The sequence below is a fragment of the Alosa alosa genome, chromosome 24 (genome assembly GCF_017589495.1).
Source record: "Alosa alosa isolate M-15738 ecotype Scorff River chromosome 24, AALO_Geno_1.1, whole genome shotgun sequence".
Lineage (NCBI taxonomy): Eukaryota > Metazoa > Chordata > Actinopteri > Clupeiformes > Clupeidae > Alosa > Alosa alosa.
The window spans coordinates 10,524,087-10,544,672 of NC_063212.1; the positions used below are offsets into that span (position 1 = coordinate 10,524,087).

Genomic DNA, 20,586 nt, shown 5'->3' on the forward strand with positions numbered 1-20,586 from the left:
TGGACTTAGCATCAAGATCGGTCACAAACTCTGCGGTGCTTGCAAAACGGTCGTTTATACACAAAGTGACACGTGGAGAGCATTGGTTGAATATTCCGTTTTCAAGCCTTGTTTACTGAGATCAACCACAGCTTATTAAACTGTTTATAACTGTGTCTGATTTTCACAGCAAACGAGAGGAGAGAGGAAGAAATAGGAGAAGACACGCCACTTTCATGTCCAATAGGGACCTGAGGGCAGAACTAGGATTTGGGAATTGGAGCTAGAATAGGGAAGCGAGAGACAGGGAGAAGGAAGAAAAATATTGTGACAGAAAAAATGATGGATAGAGCACACTATAAGACGACAAGATAGTAGCTGCAGTAGTCGCCTTGTATGACAGATACAGAATCAGGTGTGAATCAGCTACTCTACGTATGCATTTGAAAGACCTAGAAAGAGAGCGAGCAGGAGAGTGAGAGTGAGCGCATTGTTCATGTATATTGGCAGACGCGCACAGCCTTTTCACTGTTCCTTCACCCCCTCTCTCCCATCTTGGACTAATGAAGCAGAACCAACTCCGAGGACATTTGGGTTTATTTCACTGAGTCCAGGCAAGCCCTCTCACATGGTTTGCTTTTTGCCTTTCGTCCTCGAAGCTGTGCCCTCGGGCCAAGCCAACACGCTATGACTCATCTCTCACACACACACACACACACACACACACACACACACACACACACACACACACACACACACACACACACACACACACAGCTGCATTGCCCCTCTGGAATTTATCAACAATTTAACACACTTGGTCAACTCAAAACAGACTGTCAACTCGCAATTCTCCTCAGGGTGCTGGACAGCACAAAACAGAGGACAGCGGAGACGTAAGAGGCCCTTTTCTCATGATGATCTCCATTACATTACACAGAGGATCGTACTCTCTGGGGAGGGGATGGGAGCCAATCGCGCTGCACCCAGAAGCAGGGGTGAGAGGAAGGTTACGAGGGAAAGGGGGATGATTCAGCTAAGGGTAAGGAGGGCAGGAGCAACCATCACCGTCTCACCTCACCTGTGTGGTCTGTGGAGTGACCTACTGTACAAGGTGAGCCCTTGGCAGGAAGGGACCACTGGAGGGGAGTTTCACCTGTTTCATGGCCGTCTCGCCGATCTTGTCCGAGTGCTTGCGGATGCTCTCCAGGAAGTCCTTGAGGTCCGACATAGACACGTCTCGGATGCGGACGCGCAGCCGCGGGATGTTCTCAGCCATGATGGCACAGAAGCGGTACTCTCCCGCCTGCGGCAGACAGCGCTGTTCCAGCTGCTCCAGGGTCCGCAGTGCTGGATAGTACCTGCACACACACACACACACACACACACACACACACACACGCGCACACAAACACGCACACAAACACACAAAAAATGACAAAAAGGACCAGCACATGTAAGTAAAAACACACAAGACTGTGGAACACCAGAGCTATACCTACCAAGGGACAAATATTGGAAATGGGCCTTCATTTCTGCACCCGCAGCAATAATATATTCACAATATACATCAGGCATGTCAAACCCTCTGCTGCTTTTATTGCATAGTTAAGCAGTTTTGCGCCATAATTCCTGAAGCATTCAGTGAAAATTACAAATTAAGTCTCATAATTCCAGGAATCACAGACAAAGTGGGTGAGGGAAAACAAGTAAACAGTCCACAGGTACTATATGGTAAGATCATTAATGCATCTGAGAGCTTTTGAAAAGGCAGTCTAAGCGATAACCCCCCAATTCTCAGAGATGGATTCAGAGAACAGAAATCACTTGTGCTGGGGCTGTGGGAGACACAGGAAGATGACAGCCACACGATTGATGAGCAATAAATCAATAACTCCGGAGTGCATCCTTTCGCAAACACTCTGGGAGGAGTTGCTCTTGGCCGAAACACACACACACTCTGGGAGGAGTTGCTCTTGGCCGACCTGCCCACTACCTCAGGGCCAATGACAAAACCAACTGTGAAGGGGGGTGGGGGAGGGATGCATGGATATGGGTGGGAGGATTTATGTGCCACAAGGTGCTCATCTTAGAAGCTGCATTAATGACAGCCTCCACAAGGGGGTGTAGCGCTCTTGTACCCAGCCAAGGAGAAAGTATCTTTTAGAACCTGGGAATGTGTAGTCACATAGGCATCCAGACCGATAGATCAGTAAAACTAGTTTCATTATCGTTTCATTATAATCAGGAGAAATAAAACAAAAAAAACCCTCTACCAATAACACTAAACTAAAAATCTAGAGCATTCCATATCTTCCTCATATTATAGAGACCTGTCACATAATAGATCTCTTAGATCAAGGGAAACAAAATCAACACATGCAAATTTGAGCCGAAATCCAGCCAATTAGGAGTCCAACCAATCAATAGAATGTCCATCCTGTCCATCAATTGTTCAATACCACTGAGATGCAGTGTTCAGCTTAGTCAGGTCCCCACTCCCTCTGAATGTAAATGCTCTCAACCAGTCTGGAATATTAGTCCAGTCATTTTAAGCCAAAATAGGGGTCAAGGTTGAACAAATTGCAACACAAGCAAACTTAACTGATTTTGAATCCTCAATATGTCCTGAGTAAGGGAAAAAAAGCCCAGAAGAATCCCGATAGGGGAAAGTTTCGAAAAAGACCCAAATATACCCTATTCATGCGCCTATTCAGTATTTTTCTCACGTGAATAGGGAAAAAAATTAACCTTCACATATCACCATGAAAATTACTGAGTTGATTACTTGCATCAAGACAAACAAAAAATGTATTATAAGTTTTTTGAAATTGTTTGTCAACATGGGCAAACAGGGCATAATGTATTTACGTATAGTTAATATAAAATACCACAACGGAGCTAATAGTCCAGGCAAAGGTCTAACCCAAAACTAATTGCAGTAGAATTTGTTTTCACATTTTTATATTTCAATTGGTGATCTTTACACCATAGTAAAAGACAATGAAAATCCAGTTGGTGGAAATATGTTAAAATGAGGGTTGTTTTATGCATTATTCTTCAGCAAATACTGACAAAACTGTAATTAGAATGTTGTAGAATACACATTCTAAAGAATATCTGACCCCATCTAACATTACATGGAATTTTAGAATCTTGCATTGTTGGGAAACATTCTTTTATTTTCAAAGACTGAATTTCTTTGGCTTATTTCAGACTGGTTTGTTGCAGAATTGGTGTCTATTTTTACATTGTGGCCCTTTGAATCAATGGAAATGGTTGTTGAATCTTTAAATAGAACCAAGTGTGTTTTTGCATGTAAGTGTTCCACAATATGTAATCTGTACAAACACATAGTTAAGCATTATTCAGCCTAGGAAAGTGGTTGACTGTGTTTACTGTAATCTGATTTAGAGGGGCCTGAAACATACAGTATATCACACTAAAGTATCAGTCCATCATTTTGCAAGTCTTATAGTAATTGTTTATGTTAGTGAGGGGTTGACTGATATACTGTCTGTCCAATCAGAGGGGCCTGTATGATGCCCCCTTTATTTTTTCAATTTTTATCTAAAACAATATTCGACAGCACACTTTTATGTTTACTTGAATGTTAGTGAATGCAGGAAAATTGAAGGAATTGAAGGCTTTGACTTTGAACTTTGACTTTGAAGATGGACATGATCATGTCCTAATTCGACAGAAGGGTGCAGATGGGATAACTGCAGTTAGCCTCCAAGTGACTGTTGTGACATCTGGCAAAAATGGTATACTAATAAATATAGTTTAAGATTAATAATTAACAATGCATGCCTATGCATGGGTCATGGTTTTACCAAAGTCATAGAACAATCAAAACTATACATATTCTAAAAGTATATTTTCTGAAAGCATATACCCTCCAGAGGAGATATAACACCATTTAAGACATTTCCCATCTTCCTCCATGCCATGCACAATACACTGCCCTCTATTCTGTAAAGGCGAATCTAGTGTAAAGTGGATACATTTTGGCCTATACTGTCCAGGGAAAACTATTTAAACACCATAAACTATATATTTTCTATAAGAATATACCCTCTAGATGAGATATAATACCAGTTAAGACATGTATTATCTTCCTCCATGCCTTGGAGAATTTATTTGTCAAATGTTTGTCAATTAGTTTTGGGTCACTATTCATTAGCTATACATAATTACATTATGCCCTGTTTGCCCATGTTAACAAACAATTTGAAAAAACTTATAATACATTTTTTGTTTGTCTTGATGTAAGTAATCAACTCAGTAATTTTCATGGTGATATGTGAAGGTTAATTTTTTTCCCCTATTTGCATGAGAAATTCTGTATAGGCGCATGAATAGGGTATATTTATTTCTAAACTTTCCCCTATTGGGATTTTTCGGGGCTTTTTTTCCCTTACTCAGAACATATTGAGGATACAAAATCAGTTAAGTTTGCTTGTGTTGCAATTTGTTCAACCCTTTCTCCTAAAATGACTGGACTATATAGGCTACATGGTCAAACAGAGCGACAAGAACCGACACTGGGATTCTGAGGCTCTGGGTCCCTCTGGAACGCTCTGGGCAAGAGTGTCCAACATTTCAGTGGACCCAGATGGGACACAAGTCTTCTTTCTGGGCCTCTTCTCCAGAGGTCCGTCACCCTCTAGCGGTCTTCAAGAAAAAGGCTCCAATACCATAGACCCGTGGTTCCCACCTTTTTTCCAGCGGACCACCTTCTACATCCTGACTCGGCTCGCGTACCTCCACCATCCGACACATAAAAACACATTCTATTGTCGCATTCCAGGCATCATGTTTAATTAGCCGCCATACATGATAATAAATAACAAAATCAAAATGTGCAACTGGTCTATGAGCTCTCACGCTAAAAAAAAACAGTGTGGAGACATTAGACTGGTTAGATAGCACCTCACTGCAAACCTTCCCAATCCACGTGAAGCCTAGGGCTATTTGCCTCATCATACTTTTGTTTTCTTCGCGCAGTCTTTTCTGTCTCATCCTTTCTTTTATCCCCCTGCGCTCCACCTCCACTTCATCAGTCTGCCCCCCATCCCATTGAATCGTTACCTCCTGCTTAGTTTCTCTCCCTTCACCTCTTCGATCACTTTTAATTAGGCCTTTTGGACAGTGTCCTTGTTTTTAGCCAGTTTTCCATGTTTGCGCAGCCTTCTACCTAGCCTATACGTCCACGAAACTAACACGCCAGATATTCTGACTGCCCAAAGGAAATCACGTGCATTGTGGGTAGCTTATTTTTTAATGAAAACATAGCCTATTATAGAGTTTACAAAAGATTTACCTTAATTTCACGTTTCCATATCATACAATAACCCGATTCGAAATGATTTATTATTTATGAATTAAATAGATTATTAATTAAGTAATCATTTTCTGACATTGTCCTTTTCATCTCGCATACCCCCTAGTGGCAGCTCGTACCACAGTTTGGGAATCCCTGCCATAGACCAACAAATCACTCTCTATGGGGTTATTCTATATGTGAAGTGAAAATTAGTGCTGTTATAAAAGCAAATGAATCAAAAAAGAACCATACCGTTTGGCCTTCATCTGTTCTTGTAGCTTGCTATACATCTGCAGTACTGAAAGAAATAAGGATTACATTCATTAAACATTCGTTAAAAGAACACTACAAAGAGTTAAAGCCAAAGCCAAAACACAACTTCATAGCTTTTGCACTTGTCAAGCCAATACAAGATCAGAGTAGCACAATGTGTTAAAATAGTCAAACACATTTTTTGAATTTTGATTTGTGAAATATATCTTCTAATGTCCACAAGAAGTAGCTTCCATGTAATTGTTTCTTAAAGTTAGAAAGATAAACAGGGAATTCTCATTTTTCTTTGACGTTAGGCGAAGGCATAAATCTAGTTTCTGGTCTTGGTTGTGGGGATGCTGAGGAGGACTATTGCGGGCGGGGCTGGCGAAGGCGAGGCATACCGGGCAGGCAGCGGGTGAGCTTTTCCACAGTGGTGGCGATGTTCCTCTGCTGGACCCGACACTGCGTCAGCTCCTCCATGGTTGTCAGGATCTGTGGAGAACAGAGGGAACCGAATGGAAAAGAGCTGAGCAGCAGAACTATTACATCTTAAGTTAAGACATCACACAAAACATCTGCATCCAAAGACATTTCTTTCAATGGTTTCTCTCTATAGTTTTGTAGAAATAGGAAAAGCAAATACTAGATACAGATATATTGCAGAATAGATTGCTTATATACCAGTAACTATTTTTAACAGTGATTGCCATTGTATGGGACTCAGATTAAGATAACACAATCAAGCCTCTACTTGGCCACACCATCTAGGTGTTCTACTTGGCAGTTGGCACACCTATGCTTGATGCAATAATATTTCCTGTATAACCTGGCTGACAGGCAGACTAACCTGACACCACAGTAGCTTACGACTTGTGTGATATCTGTAATTGGTGAGCAGAACCAAAAAAAAAAAACACCTGACGTGCAGAGAATTCTGAACTTTTTTTTTCTGAACAAAGTGCCATGGTGTAACGCAATAAAAAAATCAAATTAAAAAAAGATCAAAAGCCAAGTCAAATCCGATGCAGATCTCTCAATGTGTCAGATGTTTGAAATTTTCCCATAACTGCCAAAATAAAAGCACCATAAAGTGAACAGATTTCTGTATAAATGTGCCGTACCACTTTTCCGTCATCCTGGAGCCGTGAGTTGGTGTCGGTCACTTGGCTCTGAGGAGAGAGAGGTTCATTAGAGGATGGCACACGAGTCCGCCCATCACAGTCCAGACACAACACACTTTAGTTTCCTCTCCCTCATCCATCATGTCAAGGCGTCTGCTTCCTGTCTCCATCTACCAGTCCTCTTACCTCCGTTCTCCACCCATCAGTGCAATCAGTTTTAATTGAAAAGAGTATAATCCGCACAAAACATTTGCAAGGATATAAAGTTATAACTCTATATAAGGGTATAGAGTTGATATGTTATAACAGTGCTTTTTATGCCACATCATATTTCTGATTGCTTTATGACTGAATAAAACTGATTATGATAAACTGTTCAGGGCATCACGCTTCATCCTATTTGATAGGAAAATAGGATAGATGCCTTGAAATGATCGGTTAAATCATTTTTGCTTTTTTGTAACAGTGTCTGCAGTTGAGCTTCACGGGAAGGTTCAGACCATCAATTGCTCAAGGTGGTTTTAAAGATTATTTCTAACGTCTATGCTATTTTCATCTGTGCCAATAAGCACAGTGAGCTGTCCAATCCTTTCCATACATGTACCAAGAACAGTGGAAAAACATTTACTTACAATTCCACTAAATCGTTAACCTTTGCCAAAAAAAGTAAAGTCTTCGACTGTACCAGTAACCCAACTTAGGCCCAGGCTATACCGGGTCCACAAGTGAAGCGCTCAGTTTTTGCGGAGTGTAAAATTGTTTTAGAGGACTGGTCTAATTTCTTCAAACGGATGCGCTGCCATCACGTCTGGTGCAGCCAGTTCCATTGATTACAGTGGAAGCTAATTGCTGCAGCAGACGCAACACGAACGGAATGCTTCAGTTACATGCCCGGTGTAACCTCCCTGTTAGAATTTTCTCCCTGCTACCTCCACCACCACTCTGCGCTTTGATGAAAACCTCCTCCACAATGCAATGGCTTTGTTGTTGTTGTTGTTGTTGTTGTTGTTGTTGTTGTTGTTGTGGTGGTGATAAGCAGTCAGTCCTCGGCCTCACCTTCAGCTTCTGGGCCTCTGCCCGCACTTTGAGCAGCTCTGTGATGGAGTCCACGAAGCCCTGGAAGTGATGGTTGCACATCTTCTCAATCTCACGGTCATGGTTCCGGATCCTCCCCTCCAACTTTTCCATGAAGAAGCCATGTGCCTGGCCATCGTAGACTGACCTGGGAGGGGGAGCACAAAATAATCCACAATTTCATGAACAAGTCCCACATACATATACACAGACACATACACACAATAGTTTATTTAGAAAACTTTGCCAGGCCTAAATGTTCCTTGAGCCTAGCAAGAGCGCTATTACCTGAATAGGCCAGTAGGTGGCAGAAGTTAAAACAAGGGAAAAGGTTCAGCACAGGAAGTGGCGGGTCTGGTAGTTCCAAGGGGAGGGCCAGGAAGATGCTGTTTACATATCTCAACAGGGCCTGGCAGCAGATGCTGTTTACATATCTCAACAGTGGTGTGTGTGTGTGTGTGTGTGTGTGTGTGTGTGTGTGTGTGTGCCACTATACTGCAGAGACCATGAGCAGTTTCATTTGAATTATGGTGTAGGGTCACATTAATGCTTATGAGACAATCCACTATGTCCAAACTGTTACACAGCTTTGCCAATCACCACTTCTATCTGCAGTTCTCCTCTCCTCATTTCCACTTAGGCCCTCTTCAATTCATAATTCATAATCCATAACGTCATAACTTTACACCATTATCCTTAGAGAGATTCCAATTTGTAGCCCTCCCGGAAAATGATCTCTGCACACAACTTCGCCCTGGAGTTGACCTCGTCCAAGACTCCTGCAGCTGTGAGTCCGGAGTCAGAGGGTCTATTGCAAAACCACCCATGTCAGCAAAACAAATTTAGCCTTGCAAAAGAGAAGAGGGGGTAATGTGGACTCAAGTGGCTCCCCATCCTCGGCTTTATAATCAATTATCTGAGAACTATTTCCCCACCACTCAGGATGAGATAGGCTGTTTACAGTTCCACTTTATCCTGACAAAAATGTGCTCTTTTGCGAAGGAGACCAGGGGCCTCAAAGCCGACATACTTCCTCTGTTGAGCATTGGACCTCTGGACAGATTTGATTCTTTGGTGCAGCAGCCAACCCCAAAACTGCAATACAGTTGTAATTCTACAATGATGTATAAGAAAGGTGAAAGAAGTGAAAGAAGAAAGGAATGATGGACAGATGAACAGACAGAGACAGACAGACAGACAATCAATCATCATCAGCCGATTACTCAAAGTCAAATGTGACAGTCCTTCGAGGAGTCTGTGGATCTGTGGATCGTCATATTATATGGCTGAAGAGGTCAATTCTGGAACCACAAACGATGCTGCAGTGTGAGCTCTGTTGTGAGGTGCAGAGAGTCCTGTCCATCTAAACTCTTTCTCCATGCAGTTCTGTTTAGAACAAGCTTTTCCCAGTTAGGACTATTTTATGTGGAGTTTTTTTTTTTTTTTTTTTAGGTTGCCTATTTTGTTGCTTTTTCTGACCAGATGTCTTGCTATGTTGCTATGCCGTCTGAAACAAAGTGGGTTACTTGGTACTGTGATGCCTGGTAAGGCAAGTGACTCATAAGACAGCTGAGGGCAGTGAGACAGCAGCGGGCAGAAAAGTGTGGGACGAGAGAGCTGCCAGAAAGATCAGCAGTCTTTGCAAGTTTTGCCAAAAGCCCCGCTGCCACAGCAGGTGTCACGGTAAACCTCGCCGTCACTGTCCGCCCCTTCAGGAAAGGTCGTGTCCAAGGTAGGGAAACTGGCGTTGTTGGCAGGGGAGCACTGTAGGCTGTTGGAAAACTTTGGCATTTTTAATGTTTATGGCCAAACCATGGAGACATATACACATATACACACACACACACACACACACACACACACACACACACACGGATGGAGGTAATGTGAGGTTCACTGGCTGACCGAAGATCACAACAAACCCTCCAATTCATTTCTCCTCTGCTGTACTGCACTTCTCTCTGTGACCACATCATCTAATTCAATGTCAAATCACATGTCTCTGATATTAAAAAAGATAAGGGTAGAGTAATCAAATGGAGCCAAACATGGATAAGCACTGTATACGTGTCCTGCTCTCTTTACTCGCACAACTCTCCCATCAGGCACTTGCACTCAGCCTTGTATCTAATTGTTACAATAACAATACAAGAGCTGGTATTGAGAATGTTCCTGTACCCATTAGCCTAATGTGTCCCTCAGGATTGACTGAAAAAGCTCACACAGTATTTCTTCAGCCAGTGAAATAGAATACAGAGTATGAGGATATCCACACATGCTCATAGAAAACAACCACTGTATGAAATCACCCTCCTTGTTACGTACCAATAACTTTTCTGTATCCATATCGGACAGAAAAGAAATGTATCAGACCTGTGCCACGTGGACTAAAACCAGCGTCTGCCTTGTACGTCAACACCGCCATTAAGGCTGGCAGCAGTAAAAATGAATCTCATGAGTATGAATGAGGAAATGCAATTGTCTGAATGTTCTAGCGCACCAGCCAGTCACGCAGCATTCCAAGTTCCATCGAGCTCCCCTACCCAGAAGACCGCTCTCTCTCTCCAACGGCCTGGATGGCCAGTGTATGAGATCACATCTCGCACTGCAGTGCAAAAGCAGAAGCAGAGCTGCTGGGAACTAGCTTGGAAGAAAACACTCAGAAAAGTCAGAACAACAATCTTCCTGAAATGAAAATTCTTCCACACATGTGACTAAAAGAAAATCACTGTCCTCTACAGTCACGGGCATCTTTCTTATCTGCGATAAGGTTAGCGTACAAAATCAAACACTGGTTGCGTATTGGTGTTAAATGTCGGGCCCATATGCCAAAGGCCCTGACGCCTAGTTGGCCTCTCTAGTGAGTGAGTGGGCGAGCGTTCCAGTAACATGATCAGGAAATCACCGCGGCGTAGGGCGCTCACTAAACATGGAAACATGATCAAACGGCCACCCCCCGCTGCTGCGCGTGAATGTGGCCAAGTCCAGAGCCCCGGCACTGGCTCGCTCAATTCATGCTGCTCTCCAAGGCCTGCGACTGAAACTAGATTAAATCACAGCTTTGAAAACATAATGGGGTTGGCTTTTTCTTCAAAAGACCACAAAACAAAACACACTTCCTCAGAGAAAGTGATTTTATGCAACTCCTATTATCATTTGCATATGGAAGAGTCTTTGCATTCCTCAGGTTTGTACTTTTGTGAAATATCAGCATGAATTTACCGTCTTAATATGAGACTGTGTTAGGAATGTCAGCGTCATGCTTGAGAAAAGACACCATCGACGGACTCTAACAATCCACAGGGAGATGTAGGTCTCACTGCTTACCAAGCTATCTGAAACACATATGGAACATACAGTGGGAGGTCACAGTGCCAGGCATCCTCTAGCACTGGGAGAGACTGATGGGATCTGATGAACGTGGAGCATTCACTACCAGGAATGTTCACGTTCCTCAGTGTAGAGAAGGCAAGACAAGGGGGAAAAAAGAGGTGACGTGTTTTGATCTAAAATTACCAAGCTAACTATATTAAAGGCATGCAAAAAAAAAACCTTGCAACCAGCAAAAACAGGGGAAATAGATAAACGCTTGCTAGTGTGCGGATTGGTGTCTTCTGGTTATGTAGTTGGTTGTGTTGCAGCGTATGATGTAGTTGGTAGTAGCAGTGTTATGCTATTGAAAGCGTTTCCATTCCACTGGTTGGTTCATCCCAAACCACACTGAACCACCACCCTGAACTACCAGCAAGTGGGCAGGATAGCTATGTTTGAGGTGGGTATCGGTCATTCGCGACTATACACAATAAAAAGTAGTATTTGCGGTCAACCTATTTCGTCTATTAAGACATGCCTTAACCCTTAAAGGAGTACCGTCACACTGGTGTGACGGGAATGTTGAGAAATGAACGTTCTAAAGAATATCTGGGTTCATTGAATTCAACATAGAATTTTAGAACCTTCAATTGTTGCGGAACTTAGAACGTTCAAAAACCTACACCTTTAAGGGTTAAAAAGTGTCTTTCACTGCTTTAAAATGAGTTTAGATAGTATACATACTGGCTGGAGGGAAACAACAGGGCCATTGTAATGTGGTCTACTCTTTTTGTTGCATAACTTCAGAAGTGAGATGCTGTTACATATTTTTGGAACAGGGCTGTCATGAGGCATTACTCTGAAAATACCTCAAACGGATCCCAGGGGGGACAAAAAAAATATTTCAGGCCAAACTGCCACAATACCTTCAAAAGAAAAAGCCTGTTGATGACTCTCAGGATAATTAAAGATAGGCTATGTTAAGAGTTGTTTGCACACACCGACAGACTTGGAACAAACAAAATTCCAACAGAAATTTGCCTTGAATCAAAAATAGACTGTGAATTGGTCTAGAGTCCTTTAAGGGAAGGCACCATGGGAAAAACTAGGAGACCATTAGTCTAACAAATATGGTAACATGGTACGGGCATTCACTGCATCATATGGTGTGTAGGCTATGCAAACAAAATGAGCACATCTGTCAGCTGGTCATTTGTGTATTCCGTCACATCTGGTGAGACAATAGAGCACATACAATCCCAAATGCCCATTCCAGCATCACATCACAGACATTGTGCAAGAGAAAAAGGAAGCAATAACTGCCATGTTCAACCATTGTGTTATCTACTCCAGAAAAGAATGCACTCGGACCAAGTGGACAAGTTTGCCTGAATTCCTTGTTATTCAAAGCATTCAGTGCAGATTTCAACATCAGATGGGGACTCCCATGAGAGACACACAAAAGGCCAGACTTAGAGAGACCCATCTTCCACACAGGATTGTGGGCAACATCTGAAGTCCTCTAAGCATGGCGTTGGGTTGGATACACTCTGTTATTAAGGCTGGGATTGTGTGTGTGTAGGCAAATGAGTGAATGTGAGTGAAGTCACGGGGTAGACTCCACCCATTGCCATGTTGGACCTGTGTGTCACACTCTGTGGCCTGCTAGTTATCTGACTCAGCAGGGTGGAGATCTTGCTGCACCCCACAGCCTCCTCTGCAAACAGCACAGGATCCATTCATTTACAGATTTCCACTCCTGACCACATGACCAAACAGAGCTATTTAAGACGGTGCTGCTGTCTCAACAGAGCATCTGTGTGTTTACATTTAAAGTCATGTCCTGAAAAAAAAAAAACATCCATGTGCATATTCCCATTCAGATCACTGATAAAAACTACTTAACTATTACATACTTAAAACATTATGGCAGCTGAGCTCTCTACTCTCTAGTCTGTCGGTGAAACAAATGAATGCTGATGAAGGACTGGGCTGAATAGGCAGAGGCAACAGGAACAGGAGATGGTCAGATCTACTATGCTGGCTTGAAAGGCCACTTTATGTATGCTGACCATCAAAAGTTTCAGTTCATCGATGGTAATTCCCATTTGTTCCGCTTGCGCCCAGCACTTTGAGGGTATGTGGTTAGTTGCCAAGTTGGCTCAAGTCCAAAACAACTGTTAAAGGGTAAGAAAAACAGACTTCTCTGTTTTTATGCTGTCTATGTTGTAGATTTACTATCATTTCTCAGATAAGTATGGCATTATGGTAAATGATTTAATCTAAATCTTTACATTTGGATTGGAACTTAATTGCGCAAGGAGCACGACCATAACAGTAAATCAAAATCTTTAATTCTGCACCTTAAAAAGAAAGGGCCTACAGGACCTTGTCTCTTCCTTGCTTTTCTGCATAACTACTTCATTCTTTCATATCAATAATTTGATGTCATAATGTTCAGGCTCAGACCCATCCGATTAATGCAAAATCACAGGAATTGCACAACGCCACAACACTGTCAAAAACAAACACTGTGCAGGAAAAGCAAAGGGACCTCTAAGCACTCGAAGTCAAATGCTGTAGTTTTCCACCTCCACCTGATTGCTCTCCTCCAATTGTTTGCTTGAAGCGGATGAATTTTTCCTGCTGGCCGCGACCTCGTGACCCCACCCTTAATGTCCATCCCTGCCTCTCCTGGAATGGGCAGCGTGCAAGGACTACAAGGACTCGGAACAGCAAGGAACTTCCTTATCAAGTTCCTCATTGTTTGCAGGTTAATTGCTCTTGATTGCATGTCGTGTGTCCAAGGCCAGGGAAGGCCTCTACTGGTAGTTCCCAGCCAGACCATAAGGAAAAGGGGAAGATGGAAGTAGTTGTTGTGATAGTTGTCTACAAGTCAGACAAATTGCTCTTTATTAATCTTGGAAATTTCCGTTTAACATCCGTTTAACATCTTCACTTATCGTCCAGCCCTCCATGGTCTTGGCCTTTCTGATGACAGGGCCAAGACCATGTCGACGGACTTCCTCAACAGGGGAAGACAAGAGAGAGGAGAGCAGAGTGGCACTTCCCACTGCTGAAAGGCCATATATTTTTTAAATCGACCACTCCCTGTTGTTGGAGTGAAAACAACCGTGTCTCAGTGTTGGTGTCACAACCCCAGACTTCTCCGCTCCCACCTCTTCCACACCAGACTTAAATAGCAATTTAAGCTATTTTTCATTATTACACAAAAACGACCACAGTCAAGACTCAAAACCACCAAGTATCAAGAATACTGAATAGGTAATTTTCATCAAATATCAAAACACTTTTCAGCAGCAGGTCGTGGGCCACATCAGATGACTGACCCAGGGAAGGACCGGAGCACACAAATAACGCCACACAAATAACGCCTAAAAGCCAAGCAACATCATTCTTATTACTACCGGTACTTGTAGAAAAGGCCTTGTTTATCTTGTTTATTGCATTTCGTTGTCTCTGTACTTGTACTCTGCACAATGACAATAAAGTTGAATCTAATCTTAAAAAAGGAAGCCATGTAAAGGTAGCCACTTTGAACCAATATTAAGTTATTCTAAAGGATACATTTTTATGTATGTGTAAACAGATATGTTTTGCTCTAGACCATCAAATGGGTGGTGGTGGCATCGTGGCACAGGACAGAGAGCATGGCATGACCAACCCTCATTGAATGGACTGCAACAGTAATATTGGTTAAAGCATGCAACAGTGTTCAGTAACAGTAATGCGGTCATGTTTAATGTGATGCATAACAAAATAAAATAAAAATCACCTAAATGATTTAGAATAAACTCAGGATTAATGCATATTTGCACTGCACTCAAATGGCATAATTTCAAATCCCACTGAGTGCCTGGCCAGGCTAACCTGAACTTATTTAAAGGCTATAATGTGGCCATTTCAGGTTTTTTCAAAAGGGTTTGGCAATGTACACACCTACCATTAAGCCATGCTGCATAAAACAAGCAATTGATTCCAAACAGCGCTGTGACAGCCATGTGATGTGAATCTAGTACTATTAATTTAAACGGTTACATCTGTCAGTCAGATGGCTGTTGGAATAGCAGAGTTATGCCCTGTGAAGTGAGAGATGGGCACTGAAGCAAACAATTTGAAAATTGCAAGACTTCCAAATGCCAGTTTTCTGGAACTTCTATCTTGGGCCAGCGGTATCTGGCTCATCCTAGCATAGAGTAATTGACTGGCTTCTCCAAGCTTACAGTGCTTTTACCAGCCAAGATTGTGCAGGAGACAAGAGCAAGACCTCCTGTCAGGGATCTATAACTTAAGTAAACCCCACCCTAAGATGGTTGTGGAACAAGCCCAGACTGTTAAAGCATGTTAAGACTGTAGTGTTTTCTGGGAAGGGATAATGCGTGCAGTAGAGACAACTGAAAATCCTTACAACATTTTAGTTTTCTTGGCACAAAGAAAACATACCCAACTAAATCTGCACAACATCACATAATAAATATCATTGTCAACCTTATCATTGTGATGTTGCTGATGCATTAAGAATTTTATGTTTGCTTTCATCATTAAACTCTACAGAAGAGAACGACTTCATAAAGGACATTAGAGTAAACAAACCACTCCCATATAACTGGGTAACGTGTTGTAACGGAATCAGCGAGAGCCATCCAGTCTCAAATCTCTTGTGGGAGTGAATGTTTCTTCAGCAAATATGCATTTGTGTGTGTCTTCCTTAGCAATGGAACGCTATTACACTGCACCATAAAACACTTATTGTCGTCTGATTCTTATTTGTGTTTACATGCACACACAACAATGAAACCCCCAGGACAGAGAGAGATAGAGAAACACAGAAACACACACTCAGAAACCTGACACAACTACTATTATGATCCTCAAGGTCCTGGGCATAATAAGGTCAGTTAAGCCACACAGGATTTGGTTCTAAAGGACTGGCATACAACTGCCATACAGAAGTGGACCCAAAGCACCGGCATGAGAAAACATTAAGAGGCTCGCACTCAGTTACAGATATGAGCTGCCATTGACACCAGAAATAGCTTATCATATAGATCCAGAATGCATGAACATAAGATAACTAGAACAATGTGTTTTAAAACTGCCACTGTCTAATTAGGCCATTGATCTGTGCTTGCATTCTATCTGTTACTCTGGGATAGAACAGGGAACTGACCCTAACAGAGTCAGCACTTTCAGAGACATGCTGATCTGATCACTGCTGATCTTTGATTACAGCAGTGAGACAAATCCTACTTTTACACTAAGTGTGGAACCATACAGAAGCATTAATGCACTCCATTTATACACTCACAAGCAAAACACAAACAACAACAAAAACACATTAAAACACTGACACCAATTTAACTTCTACTAAGTTTTCTGACTTACCAGCCACTCAAAATGGCTCAAGGACATATTTTCCAAGAACGAATAGATGAGCACACACACACACACACCACACACACCACACTCCTTCACATCCTTGCCGAAGACATCCTGGCATCATCAGAAAGCAGATAAAAATAGCTTTCTGTTTGTTCTCGCCTGTGTGTAAGTATGGGCACTTTGACTCAGAGTCGGACTGTTTATGAAAGAACAGTGGAGGAACCGGGAGAACTGACTCACACAGAGCAGAGACCAACCAACACAGCGCTGGGCTGCCATGTCTAAGAGAGCGCAGAGCCTGTCTGTGCACATGCACACAAACCATACACACACGCACCACAACAACGCTTTGCTTTGCCACACTGCTGGTCATTATGTCACTGTCATTTATTCAGAACCAAGTGACATAGACAGACACATACTGTTAACTAACACAAACAGACCTACTGTAACTACCCATAAACCGATTACACACAGAGAAGCACACACAACTCATGAATGCTCTTATGCAATGCCTATGCATTTTCCCTCTTTAAACTCTGTAGCCTAGCCAACATAAGTATAGTTCTACTTCACAGAGCATACCAGGGGATCCATAATGAGTTAGGCTGCAGGACAACCCCTCTCCATTAGAGTTATCAGTCTAGCATTCAAATGGGTTGTGTCCGATGGTGCATATCAAATAAACAGATACAAATGGCACAGTCTGCCAACAGGGAACAGGCACATGGGAAAATACTAGTTGATGAACCAGTGTAGATATCTGACCAGAAGAGCAGCATCATAGTCACAAAGCTATCGAACCTAAAGCCAGTTTTTTTCTATTATTGATTGAAAGGCATTGTTGTCTCGCTGCTCAAAGACAGGATTAAGTGATCTGTGCAGCCATTATAATAACACTATAGCATAGACCTCCAAACTCAGCATGATGGTTAAACAGGTAGTTTTGGATCTCTTCATTTAGCACTTAAACTAGGCCTATGAAATTTCACTTGGCTTTTTGGCCTTGCCTCAACATTGTCAATAATTGTCATAATTCAATTATAACCAAAATATGTTATACACGTCATTGGCAAAGCTGTGTTGCAACTCCCGGTCTTAACTTCAAATAAACCACCTTCCTGTTAAAAATATCAAATGTGCGTAAAGTGTAAGTTAAAATTCTGGGGACGAATAGCCAGTGGCATTTTCATAGATGGGCCTATGACAATTTTGACAGTTTGATGCTTGTTCTGAGATATATGTGTTTGTTTTGCCTTACCATTACACCATGATGGCAACCCAAGCTATTGACAAAAACTATGAATTTCGACCTGGTAGTCCAATTGGCCAATTAGGTAAAATGGGCAGAAATCGCAATGACTACACTTTCGATGTGTAGCTAACTCGTTGGGTGTAACTCATAAACAGAAATAGCTTCAATCTCTCGATAAAATAAGCTTAGTTTGCGAAAAGTTAAATTCCATTTAACTAATTCTGACTAGAACAAAGTCATAGTCTGTCAACAGCGTTCCGCTGAATCTCTGCCTCTACCCGCTACAAAGTGACCAGAATGACAATGATTTAGAACGTCTTCCAAGAGATAGGCAACTAACAATGTATTCCTTCTGCGTTCTGTGGGTTTACTGCGGAGAATCAGCTATTTAGAAGTTCGAGGACGACTCCTTGAAAGTCTGGGAAGTTTGAGCAATAGAGGAGACACCCTTTTCAAACAAATTAGGCTACTTCTAACAGCCTTCTTGTGAATGACAAGCAAAGGTAACTTTCCGCAATAACTCCCGTCATTATTCAGTAGACCTACATCTTACCTGAGAGTAGGTCCAATACAATTAGTGTCGGTGCTTTCAATCTCCCGTAAAATTCGTTCATGTTCCGCAGCGGCTTCCACACTCGCCATCTTCCATGCCAAACTACACCTCTCGTTTGCGTCATATTAAAAGGTGAAGCCATATCTGCGGGTGACTTTTGTGGTGAAAAGTACACTTTATTTACTTCCGGGTTGTGCAAATACTGAAAATAAAAGTCCACAATATCAGACATAACAAGTCAACTCTTACAAAAACTATCTTCAAAAGATGTAGTTGCACTTTGGGAATCATGGGTTGTGACAAAGTTATTGAAAATAAATTAATGAACACATAGGCTAAAATAACTAAGCCTAAATTATCAGGTCCAAGTCACAGATAAATACATTAATTAATCATTCAATAATAGCCTATATCCAGGGGGAAATATAGTATATAATATATTATAATATAATATCATCTAATAGGGCTAAAATCTAATCTGACCAAAGACATTCCAGGCTCAGTAACCCTTACAAACAAATAACTGTACTCTATCAAGTGTCAAAACAGCAGTTTTTGAGGAATCCCTTGCAGTATGCAAGAATGCAGTATTTTGGACATCAAAAAGTTGCACTGCACTGCATTACTGCAGAAATGCAATATTTTGGACATGAAACTGCAGTTATTTTTGTCAGGGAAGATATTGTTTGCAGAGATCAATGCACCACTATTCAAAATCCAGCATAACGAAAAACAATTGGTTGATATGTTGCAGCAGTGGCATGTGGAGATAAGATGGAGAGGACAAAACTGTTACAGTCTTGGATCAGCACCGAAAGAATGGCAACTGGGGTGTAGGCTATTCCTTAATTGCACTCTAGACACAACCTAGACCCTAGATTAGAAGCTATGACATTTAACTAAATAAGTTTTGCTTCTTTACTCACCCCATGCCACATTATATCCCTGCCCAATTGGCATCATCATGTCCCCCGTCCCCCTTTAGGCTGTTGTGAACGCATTGATTACATGATCACATGGAACCATGGTAATATAGCCACACAAAGGCATACCCAAAAAAGATTTTGCACAACCAAGTTTTTCAATTTTTTTTTTACTTTGACCATAATATCTGGACTATACCAATGCACAGATTTATGTTCATATGATTGTTTCAACCCTCAATGGATAGAATACCACACGGAAATAAGAAAAACAGTTTTATTAGACATTATTGTTTAAAAGAAAACATAGAAGCATATCACCCCATGTGTTTGTGAATTTGTACATACATTTGAATGGCAACTCATTTGTTGACTCCATGGCTACAGCCTTGGTTTTAAATGCCGTTATTTACTCAATTTCAAATTAATTGAAATTAAGTACATGTCTGTATTATTTAGGCCTACCATTATTTGTTGTGTACAAAAGCACTGCCAGCCATTCTCCACTACCTGTCATCAAATAACGCCGGTGGTTGAAATATAGCCTGGGATTTTAGTAATTTTGGAAACCAACAGCAATGGGAGTGGTCACACAGATCCGCCACAGCAAAATTAGATGTGCTCTCAGATTCATCTGGTCCCCACGCTAATTATGACCGCGTAGTGTAGCGGTCATATAGGGGTTGTCAACGTTTTTTTTTTTCCGTTTGGTCCCCAGGGGCCAAAATCGGTCAGGCTCTATAAGGAGACGCGCACACACTCACACACATGCACGCATGCACACAGGCACACGCGCACACTACACACAGACATATACAAGAAGAGTGGGGGATGGAGTAGGAGATGGAGACAAATTGACAAGTGTGATTTATTCTTGCGGAATGGATGTACAGGACTGGCATATTTTGTACCGCTATGCGGGACATCTAGTTTTATTTGGATGTCACAATTGATGGCCGACTAAATTTCATGTCACAAAGGAATTTTGGTTTACCTTATACAGTATTCAGAAGATCAGACCTTATTCTAGCATAATCTGCCACACAACTTCTTGTGCAGATCATGTTCTTCAATAGGACTATTGCAATGTTTTGCTGGCTGGCCTACCTGCTTGTGTAGTGAGACAATTACAGATTATTCAAAATGCTGTGGCACAGTCTTAAGTCTGCCAAAACAGACGCATGTAACTCATCTGATAGTTAGTCTTCATTGGCTTCCTATAGCAGAATGAAATTCATCCCTCACTGGCCTATAAGACACTTATTGGTTCACTTATTGGTTCTGTACTTTACTATTACTTTATTAATTTCATTATTCCAGCTCCAGTTCAAGAGGTCACAGTCAAGACTGTTTTCTTCTGTGATTCCTTGTTGTTGGTGGAA

The 20,586-nt window shown here is 41.8% G+C and overlaps 1 protein-coding gene across 2 annotated transcripts in view; it reads right to left on the reverse strand.

The window, feature by feature from the left end:
- exoc6b (exocyst complex component 6B) overlaps positions 1 to 18,414 on the reverse strand; it is an 83,424-nt gene extending 65,010 nt beyond the window's left edge. Inside the window, exons 1-6 of one of the 2 annotated variants that reach the window (XM_048235885.1) lie at positions 18,282 to 18,414; positions 7,741 to 7,906; positions 6,685 to 6,732; positions 5,965 to 6,055; positions 5,561 to 5,606; positions 1,136 to 1,340 (exon numbers count right to left, since the gene is read on the reverse strand). In XM_048235885.1, the coding sequence (XP_048091842.1) occupies positions 1,136 to 1,340; positions 5,561 to 5,606; positions 5,965 to 6,055; positions 6,685 to 6,732; positions 7,741 to 7,906; positions 18,282 to 18,370 (645 nt within the window). In that variant the 5' untranslated portion in view covers positions 18,371 to 18,414. The remainder of the gene's footprint in view (positions 1 to 1,135; positions 1,341 to 5,560; positions 5,607 to 5,964; positions 6,056 to 6,684; positions 6,733 to 7,740; positions 7,907 to 18,281) is intronic. The other variant, XM_048235884.1, reaches the window with a different exon arrangement.
- Between the last annotated feature and the right edge of the window lie 2,172 nt (positions 18,415 to 20,586).